The sequence below is a fragment of the Etheostoma cragini genome, chromosome 9 (assembly GCF_013103735.1).
Source record: "Etheostoma cragini isolate CJK2018 chromosome 9, CSU_Ecrag_1.0, whole genome shotgun sequence".
NCBI classification, from domain to species: domain Eukaryota; kingdom Metazoa; phylum Chordata; class Actinopteri; order Perciformes; family Percidae; genus Etheostoma; species Etheostoma cragini.
In genome coordinates this window covers 14,653,957-14,670,564 of record NC_048415.1, presented here as the reverse complement: position 1 = coordinate 14,670,564, position 16,608 = coordinate 14,653,957, and the positions used below count along the sequence as shown (strand labels likewise).

Here is a 16,608-nt window from a genome sequence, read left to right as displayed (position 1 = left end):
CTTCTTGAACATAATTTTAGAAACAACAAATGAAGAATAAAGAAAGGAAGAGAGATAAGAGAAATATAGGAATGTCAGGGGGCGGGGAGCAATTGGTGTGGGGGGGAGAGGGAAAGATTGTCATGGACCCAGAGGGGTTTGAGAGACACAAAGAGCTGCGCCTCCCAGAGGAGTCTCCTCCATCAGCCCACCCTGCTTTTATTACTGGTCTGATTAAACTCACCTGCCAGCCAGTAATGTAGCTATAATAACCCCCCACCCCACCACCACCACCCCCACCACCCCCACCACACACACACACACACACGCACACACACACACACACACACACACACACACACACACACACACACACACACACACACACAAGCTTCTCATAGGTATTCTTAGATCCGTTTGGACACACCCCTGGGGTTTGTTACATGACAAGCTCCCATGGTAACAGAGACAAAAACTTATTAGCATACTTAATAAGTACTAAATGTGTCTCTTTGAAAATATCTGGACTGAACAGATGTGCTTTACACTGGTGTATTTTTCTCCATTTAACCTGTGGCACTGAACAAGTGAATCTATCGCACCATATTCATAAACAAACTGTATTCCTCTTGTATCAGAGGGTTCAGTCAATATTATCAACTACTCTACTCTAAAAATAGAGTCCCCTAAGTCTGACGTGTTAAGTCCTCATAAGACATTTTGTGTCCTTTTCTTAACAGATAACATGTTTGTTCTACCTTTATCTTCTTAATTAGGTTTATTGTATAGTAGCTCTACAAAGCTACTGCATGGCAATGTTTAGTCAGTTGATACAAAAACAATCTAGTCTGTTTTTCTTTCTCCCACATCTGTGATATTTCCTAAAACACAGCCAAACATTAAGGTTGAATGGGAAGGACACATGCACACACACACACACACACACACACACACACACACACACACACACACACACACACACACACACACCCTTCCCAGTGGGGCCTTCAATATAAAAGGGTTTTCATGTTACTGTGCCAAAGAGTTCCTGGAGTGTTGACTCCGCTATGTAAAGAGTCAGTGTCAGCCTAAAGGTTAGAATATTGCCAAATCTGTTGTCTGTCTGTGGGAGTCTAGACGGGGGAAGCGAGTCCTCTCTCAGCTGCTTTTGAGGTGCTTTTGAGCAAAGCGTTTAATCCTCTTAACTGGGTAATGGTTGTACTAGAGGGCACAGAGCTATGGATGTATAACTCCATTGTAAAGACACATCATACATGCTTAATGCTGCTTATCTTGCGGAAAAAACAATTGTGCTGCACAAAGAGCAGCTCTGCTGATTTTTCTTGTTATATCTTGTAACTGAAAGTGAACATAATGCCTCATCTACAACTACATCACTCTCCTCCGATGCCTTTTAGAGAACATGCAGCTCAATTTATGTTTGGGGATACTAGGTCTGCAATATAGTTTTATTTGGACATCTATCACAGACTGGTGCTTTTTCAGATGTATTTCAAAGTCAGATGGTGTGTACTGCTGCTCTTTTCCTCTGCTCAGTGAGATGTGCAGTGTGGCCTAATCAGAGATCAAATAATTGATTTGTAGGCACACAGTAAAAGGGCTGTTGCTTGCCATGCAATACAAAGGTACTGAGTAGGCCTAATCAACACCTATTGATTATTTTACGCTGACCGCTTCCTTCTGCTGTGCAGTTTTCTATTCAGCATGCCTGGTATGAAATATATATGTGTGTGTGTGTGTGTGTGTGTGTGTGTGTGTCCTTATGTTTTCCTGTCACTGTGGAGACAAAATACTGTCATGGAACATTTGTCTTAGAAACATAGACATGAATTGGTAATAAATGAGTAACAGTGAGTGTGCACTTTATCAAATAATCAACACAGACACACTCAATCATGTTGCTATCATTAAGCCACACACAAACGCAAAAGAACACCTGCTCATTCGCATGCATGCACACAGTCACACAGTGATGTGAAAGAAATTGGCTGCAGCAGAGGAAAGGCCATCTCCCGGAGTTGGTTGCTAATGGCTACAGGATCCAGGGGAGCGGGAGAGATGTCGATAATGACAATGTCACTCCCAGCCAACCAGCTATCAAAAATGGGACAGGACACACACACTCAAACACATGCAAGTCTATTGGTGCATTTATAGAGCATGCAGGCCTACACACACACAGACACACACACACACACACGCCCACACAGCCACACACCTAGACGTTGAAATGGAAGAACAATTTTCTTCCACACAGGTGCCTGTGTTATTATACCGTCAAAAAGCGATTTTGCTCCAGAGAGCCATTTTAACTCCAGGTCCAATGTTTGAATAAAGGATTTATTTCCTATTTTACACTGTAGGTACTATAATCATCATGTGATTTGACTTAATATTAATTTAAATCTCAAGGTCACATGGCAGTTACTTTTCTTGTTTTGTCTTTTTTGTTGATCACCGCTTTTGTCTTTAGCTTTCATTCACATTGACAACATATTTTATCGGCTGCATTGTTTTAGTGGGGACAGTCTGCCCTTTTCATTAAGTCTGCCCTGGTCTTCCAGTGTATTAGGGGTGTTTTAGTTCTGGGACAGTTAATTTCCTTCTTACATCCATCAGCAGTGTCAAGTGTTTTCAAAAGTGAACAACAAATAGGGAGGCAGCTAGCATCTGTCCATTTTCCACATCTGTTTCTTTGTTTCTTTTTCAACAACCTTTTCCACTTTAAATGCAAGTTGGTTATTCTGTGTACAATGCTTCATATATTATACCAGCCTTATTATATAGCATTTTATCATTCAGATTGACCAGAGAACTCTTCTGTCTTACAACATGCTTGTGCTTGTTAAGGCTTTAATATTGAATGCCAATTGTCACAGAGGGGAACGCACATAAATACAGAAATGAAGATGAATGAAATTAAAATACGTTGAAATGTAGAAAGACTGTAAAAAGGATTGCTCCATCATCTTTGTCAAGTACTGAAAAGTAAAGTAGAACCCAAATATATTTGTTGCTTTTGAAAAATGGACCCAATTAGATTTGACAGTACATTTACTGCTACATGTAGCGCTATGCAGCTGCAAACAGGACCCTGATTGCTTCCTCTGTGGCCTCTCAGTACAGACGTGGCCCTGCTTTTTTCCGTATGATTGCAGTGAGTCTAGGATGTCACCCGTGTTCCTTCCCCTTGGTTGCATATGGATCAACTGAACAAGCTCGGTGAAGAGGAAAGATGGAAAGGTAGGGGGGCGAGAGAGGAAGTAAACATGCATTCTGCCTCCAAAAAGAGCTAAGAAGTGATGAAGAGACAACAAAGGTGGCAAATAGGAAAAGACTAAAGCAAGGGATTAGAAGGTCCAGTCCTCCAGGGTAAAAGGAATGTTATGCTCTTGCCTCTCCACAAACAGAATAATCTAGTTTAAGATCTTGAGATGAGATTGGAGCTGTACTGGATCTGTTCACATGGGTTCACACTATGCATTTCTTTAGTTTTCTCTGCTTATACTCTTCATAGGACATACTATGGAGAAAAAAAAGCTGTGCAGCAAGAAAAACAACAACAATTGATTAAGTTCTAGTTTTTGAAGCCAGTCACCATAGTACACCTCATATCATTCCCTTTGTTGTACCTCAAACTATTTTTGTAACATACCACATACCACATACAAAACTACCTTTACCCATACTTGGTCACTAAGTCTAAGATAAGGACTAGCATACTCACCTCACTCTGGATAAAGTTAAAAAACCATTGAAATAAAGTAGTTTACAAAACTACACACTACAGTAGAAGCAACATGCATACAGAAAACACACACACACACAAACACAAACACACACACACACACACACACACACACACATACAGTCACACACACACACAGTCACACAAATAGACAAAGGCATGTGCTGGGAATTCACACTATGCTGATAAGACCTAAGGCCCAACCACCATCCTCCCTCCTGTCTACCTTGTTATCCCCACTGCTCCTTTTCTGGTACTTCTTCACACACTCCCTCCTAACTCTTGGACACCTCCCCTGATTTCTTGATTACGTTTTGCATCGTATGACCTTCATTTTTCTTTTTCCAGCTAAGTGAATCAGTGAATTATTTTCCAAGAGTAGCCTGGTGTGTTGCATCCACAAGCTCTATGCTGGTCATATTGTCCAGTCACAGTCAGAGCAGGCTCATACATATGCAAGTGTGTGTGCAGTATACAGTTCTTGCAATGCCTCCCTAGTGTGCGTATTAATATAATATTAAATGTAACATTTTATATTATGCAAAGAACCTACAGAAACCTACAATATGATTAATACTTCATGAGGCTGGACACGGGTGTGCTCACATACCGGCTTTGATGCGATTCAGTCATTTTTCCAAACTTATTCGACAGGTATCCTAAAGTGCAGACATCAGATGAGAGGAGAGGACTATCAAAATGGCAACATCCTCTAATCCATAAACACATGGAAGTACTTCATGTGCAGTGCACTTGAGTAACCAGAGTAAGATAATGGTTCCCTAATACCAGATAATTGAAGAAATATAAGTAAAAACACACACACTTGCTTTCGAGGTTGTACATTGTGGTTGGAATTCCCAAAGTGGGCTGCTGGGGCTGATGTGTACTGATTTATCTGTCATGCTGCTCTCACTGTCCAACATTCATACTAGAACTGTGGTTGGTGTTACAGTGTCTGTTGCTGGATGTCCTGTTTAAGATACCAATTCATTCAGATCAATTGCTGTATTATACCTTTTTATATTTGGTCTTGCAGAGAGTTCAACTTCAGAAAGAATTGGCTGCTGTTAATGCACTGAATGTAAAGTTCAAGCTTCCAGGGGGAATGATAGTACCCACTAAAACATGTTCTGAATTAAAGGATACACACATTAGCCTAAATTCTTTGTTAAAAGGTATAACTTATACTAGAGACTCTTAGCAGAGCCATCTTACAATCTCCTTACAGGCTCCACAGTGGCTCCATGAAATCAGACCTGATCTCCTAAGATTCGATTTGCTTCAATTAATGTTTAATAAGGTATTTGTGAGTTTGCATAGTGAGACATTGATACTTTTCCACATCCTCTATTAGAATGCTGCCACAGGAATAATGTCTAGATTATCTGAGCCATGGCAGTGTCTATAGAAATGTGATATTGGCAATAAATAGCATTGAAATAGCTTTAAATTAGAAATATAACAAATGCTAATCAACTTTGTTCAGACTAGACAGTGTAACTCAGACCACAGGCTTAATGTACGGTATGCTTCATTTTAGTTCATAATATCCACAGAATGGACGTCACGAACAGACTTCAGATATTCTCCATCTCAAAGTGCTTAAGATGTCTGACAAAGTTTGAAAGACATGACTGAAGCCGAAAGGTTCAGGTGAAGACAGCTTTTCACTCACGCTGTTGTCAGTTTGCTTTTTTCTTTTGGGCTCTATCTACCTATAGAGATATGCAGTGAGTAAAGAGACGCAGCGAGTCAGCGCGACTCGCAGAGAGAGAGACTATCCTGATCTTCAAGGCCCTGCATGGTGCTGCGAGGAGAGAGAGAGGTCTGGGCCAAACTTTCCCTCGCTGACTGTTAGAGATAACACTTCACAGCAGCAGCTTAGTACAATAAAATAGGATGGAAAGAAGGGAGGGAGAAGAACTGCCCTCTGAAGAATAAAGTACAGCAGTAATTAACTTTCCCATCAGCCCCCTGGTCAATAATACTGCTTTCTGGACTTCCTGTTTGTCTGATTGGAAGAATCTGTGGCCTACTTTTCCTCTCTGCCCAGCTCCACCTCATCTAACTTCCTCCTCGTCTCTGTTATTCTCATTTAACCTTCGCTGTGCTTTCGACCATGCCCATTTAGCCATCCACTGAGCTCCAAAATTGAGTTTTTTGTTCCTGTGGTGTGTCTCTGTTCTGGTGTTCTGGTGTACATGTGGGCTTTTAGGGATACAAGAACATCAGGGCTTTAATAAAACAGAAATATTTTCCTGTGAAAAATAAATAAAAAGTCCTCTGATACATCCATTAGTAGCTTAGTAGGCATGCACGCATCCACAGACACACACTCTGTTTCTTGTTTTTTTCTGTTTTATACAAAATACAATGGACACAACAAAAAGCCTGTGTAACAACAAACATGACCCACAAACGTAGAAACTCTGCCTATTAGTGTACTTGCATCAGCCCGCTGTCTCGACATCTATGTCTTGTTTTATGACTCACTTAAATAATTGCTGCATGGTGAAACCTTTTCTGTGTCCTTTATACCCACATATTCAAATGGTTACTTTCATGTAGGTAGAAGTAATTTTCTGTCTCTAGATAGACAAGCCAAAACCAATTTCTGTCATCACACACACACACACACACACGCACGCACTCTTTCTCTTCAAGTGTCCCAGTAAGTCATGACAGTGAACCAACATGGACAATACCAGGACAGCTAAACATACTTTAGCCATTGGTAATATTGGTATTTACACCTGTATTTTCTTCTGGGATATGTCAATATGTAATCTATGAAAAATTCTTATAGCAACCCAGTAGTCACTACCTTGGACTCATCTACAGCCCAGCATTTAAAACACTATGTTATTGCATTTTTTAAACATGCCTAGTGTTTTTTTTCATCTACAAGAAATCATTTGAGTCTTTCAATCAGAATAATCACATAACTAGTATAACATAACAACATGATGACAAAAAATTGCACAGTAGCAATGAGTTTTCTCAGTAATATGCTTGTTCCACCTTAACTAAACCACTTTTCAAATTTGATCATGTTATGAAGTTAACAAGCCAGTGCTCTTGCTCTCTATTTATTTTGAATTAGTTTAATTGAATTACTTTATTTACACAAATGTTCTTCTTCTGCATCTTCTTACCAGGAAGTTGCATTTCTTGTTGTTTGGCCATTAATGCACATTTGTTTCCATTTAGAAATTGATACACAGTACATTGCAGTAATTCAGTCTATCATAAAGTATATGGCAAAGTAGCATTTTGACTCTAGTCTCTAATCAGTAATACACTTTTAATAATTTTTCACTATTAAACCAACACAGAGAGAATAGGTTTTTGGAACTGCCATGATACATCCATTTTTTTTTCTCCATTCCAGCTTTCTGTCTTTACATCTCATTATATTCCTCTGTCTCTATCTGTCTCTTTTTTTTCTCTATCTCCCGCAGTATATCATTCGCCAGTGTTTTGGGGCATGGTGTGCATTGTGTGGTCCCCAGGATCCTCTCACACCCCATCTGGTCTCTTGCTTGTACCCTTTTCCTCTCATGTATTGACTTGGCTGCTGGTAATAAACCCCTCAAATGTGCCTCACACTCTCTCTCTTTCTTTCCCACACACGCACACACACATAGACACACACACACACATACACACACACACACACACACACACATATTAACACTTCTCAGAATGTGTTGAATATGTGATTTCCCCCATCCTATCATTTTCACTACTCCACGCTGGTATAGGGTACTTTGTGGAGCTGCTTAGCTTGCAGTCTGGCAGTATAAATAGTACACAATGAATTGGGAGCTCCAGTACTTCCTCATTCTGCCTCTGGTTGTCCCTGGCTGGCAGTCTAGCCCAGTGAGTGTGCATTCTTAATGCTCCCCTGGCCTCGATGAGCTAGATGATTGGTAGAATTAATTGTGGCTGGAGGGCCGAATGGGAATATGTGAAAACAAAAAAAGATGGAGGAATGAAAGGGATGGGGGGTGGGGGTGGGGGGGTTATCTGGCTGGTTTTAGTGTTGTGTTTCCTTTTGCTTCCTGGCACTTGAGGATGTAGAAGTTGTTTTAAGGTACTCACACAATTTTGTAGCAATCCTATTCTCTTTTATAGCTCAGTTTGTCTTTTTCTTTGTTTGTGATTTACACCTTTGTGCTTGGAGGGAAGAGATAAGTGAGGCTAATACAGCAACAATCATAATGTAATGGTCTCCTCAGCTCCCCCGACTGTAATACTATCAGAACATAGTTTATATCCCTCAGTGAGGTGTCATTAAATGAGATAAATGGAGCTTGAAAATGGGGACATACAATTTGTGTGTCTATGTGAGTGTGTGGGCTTGTTTCTACTTGAAACTACACGTGTGAGCCTGTTTGTTTTTGAGGATAATAAAGAGAAAGATGCTGTGCCCTGTCCCCCATCTCCAGGCTCCAGTGTAATGACAGATCATATCGGAGCTCCTAACACAGAAAACCATTGCTGCTCTTCTTCTCGGTGGCTTTTCACCTTTCTTGTCTCCCAGTTTAAAAGCAAGATATTTTCAGCATGAAACAATTGATAATGCAGAATAATTATAGAATAAAAATATCAAAGTAAATTATAAAAGTAAGTGTGATACAGGTTGGTACGTGTTTGTGTCGGTCGTTGTTCTCTCTGACCATCAGCAAATTGAAGGGTCTCCTTGAAGGATTTATGTCCGGGTTATATGGGGCCCATCACAGAATATAAGAAGTTTGTGTGTGCGTGTGTGTGTGTGCGTGTGCGTGTGTGTGTGTGTGTGTGTGTGTGTGTGTGTGTGAGTGAAGGGTTTTGGGGGGTTAGAGTACTAGGATTCTAGGGAAGCTGTCTTATCATTTATTTATACAATCTACAGAAGAAGGGGTTAGCAGAGAGAGGGGGCTGCCTTCTATAAGCACCATGGGAATACTGTAGGTCAAGAGTTGTTTTTTTAGCTACTAGCACAATTCTTTGTCTGTAAAACTGAAGGCACTGAATGAGAGTACTACACTGCACTGACTCTACTCTTCTCATAGCATTTTTTTGTACAAAACCTCTTGGTACCCATGATACACTGCTGTTGAGACACCTGCATCCCCTGCTGGTTTAGGCACGTCTAGTTGTTGGTTTTGATGATGCTGAAATGAAGAAACAAAGATTGGGTTTAATGAGCTGATTAATGGAAAGGTAGACACAAAATGAATGATCAACATTTCATTTATTGAGTAAAAATGTGCTTGTTTTCAAAAATGGTTAATTTTATATTATTGTACATTTATTTGTATTTTTTAACCAATTATGATCCAAAATATGCATAATCATGACATCACTTTCACATTTTAGTGAAGAATTTTATTAGACTATCTGACTGATGTGATTTACAGTTGTTAAATGTTCCTAAATCTAATCAAACCACATATTGATTTTTCTGTAGCTTCAGATAAATTAGATCCTTTACGTTGCCTTAACCAAACTGCAGACTTTCTGTTGCTGTTAATTCTCAGCCCTGGTTGGTTGGTACAGTGAACACAGCTCTGTTTAGCTCTCTGAAGGGAGAGAGGAATAGTATTTATTGTTGCCACTTATAGCATCACTGCTGAAGTACTGTGCAAAACACAGTTTAAAGACACGTACACACACACACACACACACACACACACACACACACACACACACACACAATCCAGAAGCATATATCACCACACAGCCCTACAGGGACACAACCATTATTCCCTGCTAAGGTGCTCCATCATCATCTCTTTGCCTTGGCCACACACACACAAACACACACACACTTAAAGACACACAGTCCAGAGTATATTTGGACATGAAGGGAGCATTATTGCTTACCTCATACTAGATTTTGAGTGTAGCCTAGTGTCTGTATGTTAGCATAGAAGCAGCAATTTATCTGGCAACATTAGTCCAAGACCAGGAGAAGGCCAATGGCAGTGGTGTTGCTCATTTGGGCAAAAAACAGAAATAACTCATCTTGAGATTTTGTTAATGAAAACAGTGCAGTTACACTGTGAAACAGGCATGATGCGAATGTTTTCGAATGGTTTATATTATCTGTGTTGAAAGTCAGCAAAATAATGATTGATGAATTTGACTTTTCATAATTGCGTGTGTATTCTTGGGGCAGAACCTATTTGTAGATTTAGAAAACTACTAAAGTTTTTCAAACCTGTCACACTGTTTAAGCTATCATTTCCCATGAAGTCCAAACTTGTATCTACCTTCAAAACCCTTTGGTGAACGCTGTTGGACTCCAGAAAGCCATCTCTATATTCATCCACACAGACTTGTGATAATGAGAACCCATACTGTGTAGCTGAAAGAGAAGCTATCAGATTTACATCAAAACTGATACTGTAGATTGAATTAAAGATAGTATAAATGCCATTATATCGGCATGAATTCAGAATGTTTTTATAATTAGGTTTTATTGCGTTCACACTGGTCATCTTAGGAGGCAGGTACAATGCAATTATGAGATGTTGATGATGCTCATTTTTGCTAATGCTGGTTGAAGGTAAAATGTGTAGCAGGTTGAGGGCAGATGGCTGACAGCATCGTTTCAGCAGCTGCTTTTAGCAGAGCGACGGTTGGTGAAGTCTCAGGAAAACACAGCTATGAACTGGCTATGACTGTGGCCTTTGTTCTTACACTTCACACACACCTCACACACATAAATGGATGAACAAAAAGATGTGTGGAAATACACCTCCACTGATGTGCAGTACTGCACAAGGTCGGCAGGAAACAAAGAGATGGGGGTGCATGGTCATTTCACAACCCTTTCTTTACATGAAAAGTGCCCTCACATCTACTCTTTCATCCACCAACACTCGGCCAGTCTTCACGTGAGAAAGAAGGTAATTCCACAAAATATATATACATGTACAGTATTCTTCTGACATATCTCTCTCAACTTAGTTTCAACAGTTAAATGGTGTGCCACAGTTTAAAATGCTGCCTATCGGAGGAAACTCACAAAAATCCTCAGTTGTCCGAACAAGGTTTAGATCCGAATCTTTTAGCGTTAAAAGAGGTTTATCGTTGTCAGTATTTTCTTGGACATATTAGATGTATTTTAAAACTAATGATGTATGATGCATGATGTATAGGAAACACACCACATATGTCACCACAACTGCTCCTTGTCTTTTCCCCTCCTCCATCTTTCCCAATCCTTCAGTGCTCTTTCATACAAAATGTTCATTACATGTGGACCTTTTACTATAAATTACAGTACAGCTCAATCTGCTGCTTGTCTGCATGTTGGCAAGAAGCATGTTGGAACATTAGTCATTCTGTTGTGGCACATACAGACTGGCCTGGCTCTTAGTCAGCTAACCTGCTGGACAGCCGATCGGTCAGCAATTCAAGCGTGCGTACCTTTCTATCACAACAGTCATCCATCCCCTCGTCTTAAGCAGCAGCAGCCAGCCTGTCGGCTGACAGCTGCCGTGGTGGCTCTGTATCGTTGTAGGGATGAAAGAGTTGTGACTTCAGTTGAAATGTGCAATTGTGTAGAAGTGTGAGGCAGATTGGAGACCATGTGCTCAATTGTTATGTCTCTCTATCCCTCTCTCTCTTTCTCTCGCTCTCTCTCTCATTATTGTCATTCTACATTTCTTCACCTCCTCTTGAGGCAACTTCATCTTCTCCTTCATTCTTATCTTCTCTTGCACTCTTTACACAGGGTAACTCACGATACATGATGCATGGCTCACGATACCGATATTATCACGTTACATCATTTTTGTGATAATTAATATATTGTTAGACAATTCTATAATTACAATATCGGTGTAACTATGAATACAAATTTCCCCTTTTTTCTTTTTTTATGTTTAATGAGCACTACTCTGATACACTTATAGGATTAGTTTTCCTCTCTTATGCTCTTTCTATAGAAAACTTTAGTTTGTACAGTGTTTTTACCTGCAGAACACAGTTAAATTAACTTAACGGGTGTGAGGGCAGGTTCTCATTTATTTCCCTTGTAACGCTGTTGGACCTTAACACTGCTGTTGAACGTTATTTCACCTTTTCATCGCAGGCTCATACGCCCATGCTGCAGACATGCGTGAGTGCTTGCGTGTGAATAGAGCAGTGAAATTGACAGGCTGCTGCCTGGGGCGTCTTTCTTATTTTGTTGAATAGAAAGCCTCTACATCTACCAGTTGCAGCTCACTTTAATAGAAAATGTTTACAATGATGTTTCCCTATTGGATCTGACACTATCTCTGCTTTAGCAAAACCCACATCTTTTTTTATTTTGCTTGGAGTTGACATTGAAATACCACCAACAGAACCGGTCTGATGGAAAGGTCAACTGTTAATGGAAAGAATATGTGTGGCACATTGTATATGAAATATTGTTCAATTTAAATAAAAGTGATAGAAAACTACTAGACCTGGTTGACACATTTGTTGCTTGTGTGTGTGTGTGTGTGTGTGTGTGTGTGTGTGTGTGTGTGTGTGTGTGTGTCTGTGTGTGTACAGTATTTGGGCTTGGCAGGACCACTCTCACTCATTTTTTTGTAGCTATCATTTAGCTATTTTGCTTCCAACCTTTCTCATATTGAGATGTTGTCTAACTTATTATCAATTAAAATAGTGTATAATAACATGAATGTATGGAGAGATTTATTGGTCACATCTGGGTGGTTTTGTTGTCTATAACACTTCATCACTTTTGCTTTGGTCCTCCAGTATGTGTTCTGCTGTATGTTTACTGTTCTTCTGTCCCTTACAGAAACATAGACTGTGCTTTGTCATTTCTTATGTCAGCTATGAGGGATAAACCTGTGTGTCACAAAACAGAGCAACCTAATCAAAAACCCTTCTGTGGGTCAAGAGTATAGAAGTGCAACAGTGGTTCATATGTTTACCCACTCGTGCCCTTCAGCAAGCAGCTAATCACCGTTTTTTGTCTCTCTTCTTTTTCTTTCTCCAGTAACAGATGAAGACACAGTGAAAAGATACTACGCTAAGTTTGAAGAGAGGTTTTTTCAGACCTGCGAGAAAGAGCTTCTGAAAATCAACACATTCTATTCAGGTATTTATGTACTTCAGTTACATTTTAGGTATTGACTGATGCTGAGTATATATGATCGATTAATCAAGTCAAATCAAATTAGTAAAGCAGATCCAAAAACTCAACAGTTATAGTGTGATTATTGGGCAGATGAACTATAGAATGGACTATTTAATTGATCATCTGTACCAATTTGAAGCAATATCACAATGATTTAATAAAAATAGATCGTTATTAATGATTCTTCTCTGAAATAAAGCCCCCTTAATGGGCAAATAAACTCTTCACCTGCTCTTAGATTAACTTTTTATTGCCGCAGCACTTTTACATGAGGTGTTTAATAATACATTGTATAGACCATTAAGATTAAGACATACTTTATTGATTGCGCAAGGGGAAATAACATTTTTTCACTCTGTTAGTTATTACACATATTATTCACAGTCCCGATATACACACACATACGCTAATGGAGAGATGTCAGAGTGAGGGGGCTGCCCATGAAAAGCAACCCGAGCAGTTGGGGGTTCAGTGCCCTGCTCAAGTGCACAATGGCAGTGCCCAGGAGGGGAACTGGCACCTCTCCAGCTACCAGTCCACAATCCGTTCTTGGGCCACACGGGTCCTTGAACCAATGACCCTCTGGTTCCCAAGCAAAGTCTGTACTGAGATACTTCCACCCCCCAATGATGATTGAGACCATTATAGGTATAAGCTATCATCATTTTGGATATTAGAGTTGTTGTACATTTTACTTATCAATGCTAAGCTTCCTGTTTCAGTGCCAGATGACATTCCGTCTAATCTCGGTCATTTGATTGAAGTAGCCAGTGGTTGTCGTGTTTATGCGAGCAGGCCTGCCTGTGTGTATTTCAGGGAGCAAGGGAGTATGTGTGTACCGTGAAACATGAGATGGAAGCCATGATATATTGTGGTATTCTGGTACCACAAGGTTGCATTCTGGTCTCGAACTTCAGCTCGGGAGAAGTTGGAGGTATGTGAAGACGGAGTTTGCTACCTCTAGAGGCTGTTTTTGAAACTACAGGTCAGCTGAGGGCCTATGTTGACTGGCAATATTGTTTCAAACTCATAATGATGAGACATAACTGGCAGATGGATGGCAAGAGCAGCAAAAAAACAAGACATAAATCCTTTTAGATCTTGTTAGCATGAAGTTGATTTTCTGAAGAATCTTTCATCCTCAATTTATTTTTAGTTTTTAGCAACAGTGTATGTTCTTATTCCGGACATATGCCAGAAGCTTACTGTAAGCTGCTGTAGAAGCTATGTTTTGTTAACTCATCTTATACATTATCTGCTGCAGATAATGACAACATAGTTCCTCTGCTTAGGCCAGACCCGTATGTGGGTAAGTAGTTAGCACTATTTTAGCAGCACAACAACATTAAATGGGTTACATAACACACTATAATGTACATATATAATGATATTTTGAATTTGTTTATTAATGTTCAGTATTTTCAGCAATTATAACTTTTCCTATGAAGACATATTTTTACGATTAAGTTGATAAAGGAGGTTGCGCTTCAACAATGGAGATTCTCGGTGGAGTGTTGAACCCAAGATGTAATAGACATCTCCCAAAAAGTAAAGCACATCTCATGTTCCCCAGGATAAAATACTGTCATTTTAGTTGTTGGAGTCCCTCCCTTTCCGGTGAACCACCATGGGATCTTAATTTGTAAAAAATATGTACAGTAGAGAACGGGAAAAGACAAATCCGGTTTGAATTGAACCATGGCTTACATATTACATATTTAGTGTTTAAAAATTTAAAATGATAATTAGTGTTAGTGTTGTTGGTCTCTAGTAATCAAAACAGAATAAGAAATAGAACAAAGCAAACACGTAGTTGTCATTTCTGATATTCTCAGTGCTAAATGTGAAATGTGTGTTAGTCTGTTGACAGCAGAGTCACATCACATCAGTATAAGAGTAAGTCACCGTCTCTTCAGAAGACCTGAGCTGTGAGGTTGGTTAAATGTTGTGTATGAAAACATCAGCGTCTCCTTCCTGCTCTCAGGTGTCTTGTTTATCCTCTACACACAGGAGGAGCCACTTACTGTGTGTGTGTGTGTGTGTGTGTGTGTGTGTGTGTGCGCGCGTGCGTGTGTGTGCGCGTGCGTGTGTGTGTGTGTACAGTGTGTAGTAGTTTGAAAAAGCTGGATATGTTGTAAGATAGAGAGATTGTGGTGGAGATAAATTGAATGCTGACTTTACAGCCAAGCCATTCTACTGCATTAAACTTAAATCTAGCAAAGACTTTCATCTTGATGGGTTAACCACACCAAAAAGACTGGTGGTGGTTTTACAGTAATAGAATATAATTTTAATTCTGAAAGCTGAGAAAGAACAAAAGACTTTTTAAACTTCTCCACTAAACCCATGCCAGTTGAAATCTGAACCACTAACACCTCAAGGTTCATTAGCTCCTCACACATGAACTGACCAGCCATGTCCCCTCAAATTTAATCTAAGCTACTTGTGGCAGGCAGTCAGGGTCTTGACTTTCTCACGCCTCCTGCTGTTGTTGTCATTTATTCATCCAAGCATTGCTGTGACAGACTTTATGGGTCGAGTAGAAGGATTACTGTGAATTGAGATGTCAAAGAAGCATTCCTGTGAGGAAGGTAGTGTGATTCCTTTTTGGTGTGTGTGTGTGTGTGTGTGTGTGTGTGTGTGTGTGTGTGTGTGTGTGTGTGTGTGTGTGTGTGTGTGTGTGTGTGTGTGTTGGCTCAACAAAGCGTGAAAGTCACCAGTAGACACTCCACATCATCACTGCTGTCTTTCCCAGTTTAGAACAGAGGAAGAGCTATTGGAGCTCCGGCTCCCCAGACTGCCAGGCTGCCAGTATTTTTCCAACCATATCAGATTTGGTGTGTTATCAGACTAGCTGTCACAAACAGCACTGCAAGGAGGCATCAGTGTTCTTATTGGGACTTCAGGTGTGTTCATTTAATGGTTTCCACACCAGCTGGATGAACTTGTAAGTCACTGCAGGAGAAGACATGACTTGCAAGTTACAAAAAGCAAGAAGTAAACACACTCGCATTCTTATTCTTTCTTTGTTTACATGCATTAAAACCCTAAAAAAAAAAAAAAAATACATGATTTGCAAGGGAATGTGAAGAACATGGTCCTAAAAATCCTCCAGGGTTTAAAACATTGAATTCTCCACATTTGTCAGCATATTACAGGAAGCTTTATACTGAAGCTAGTTAACTACTAGGAATATAACTTAAGAGAAGACACCAAGGAGCGTTTGCATGAAATCGGCTTGCCAGCCTAAAAACTGACTCAACACTAAGCCTACTCTTGTTGGTCAAACAAACGGGCCATATTGCCTTTAGGAAAATGACACGTTTAATTTTTTGGAAGAAACCACTTACCTTAGTATGTGTGATTATGATAAGTATGAATTATGTAATTCATAGGCTGATGGGCTAATGGAAATAGCAACTCAATGGTAATAATTCCTTGTACTGAATGAGAACTGACTCTACTTCTGTTTTTAGCAGGTTATGCATAAAAATAGAAGGAAGAGTAGAGCGTACGAAGGAGAACGTGTAGGGCAAGAGAAGATTTGGGTTTTATTGATTTGTGGCTGAACCTGTTGTGCAGTAGTAGAATGAGGGCTAATCTGTGTTGGAAGAGCAAGTAGACAAAATACAAGATAGTTAATAAAATGCAGGTTACTGTCCAGGCTCTGTGTGACTGCTTCCCTCTCTCTCTCTCTCTCTCTCTCTCTCTCTCTCTCTCTCTCTCT

The 16,608-nt window shown here is 39.9% G+C and overlaps 1 protein-coding gene across 1 annotated transcript in view; it reads left to right on the top strand.

The window, feature by feature from the left end:
- xpr1a (xenotropic and polytropic retrovirus receptor 1a) overlaps nucleotides 1-16,608 on the top strand; it is a 62,239-nt gene that overhangs the window by 29,051 nt on the left and 16,580 nt on the right. The window contains exon 3 of the mRNA XM_034882591.1: nucleotides 12,741-12,842. Coding sequence (XP_034738482.1) covers nucleotides 12,741-12,842 — 102 coding nt within the window. The remainder of the gene's footprint in view (nucleotides 1-12,740; nucleotides 12,843-16,608) is intronic.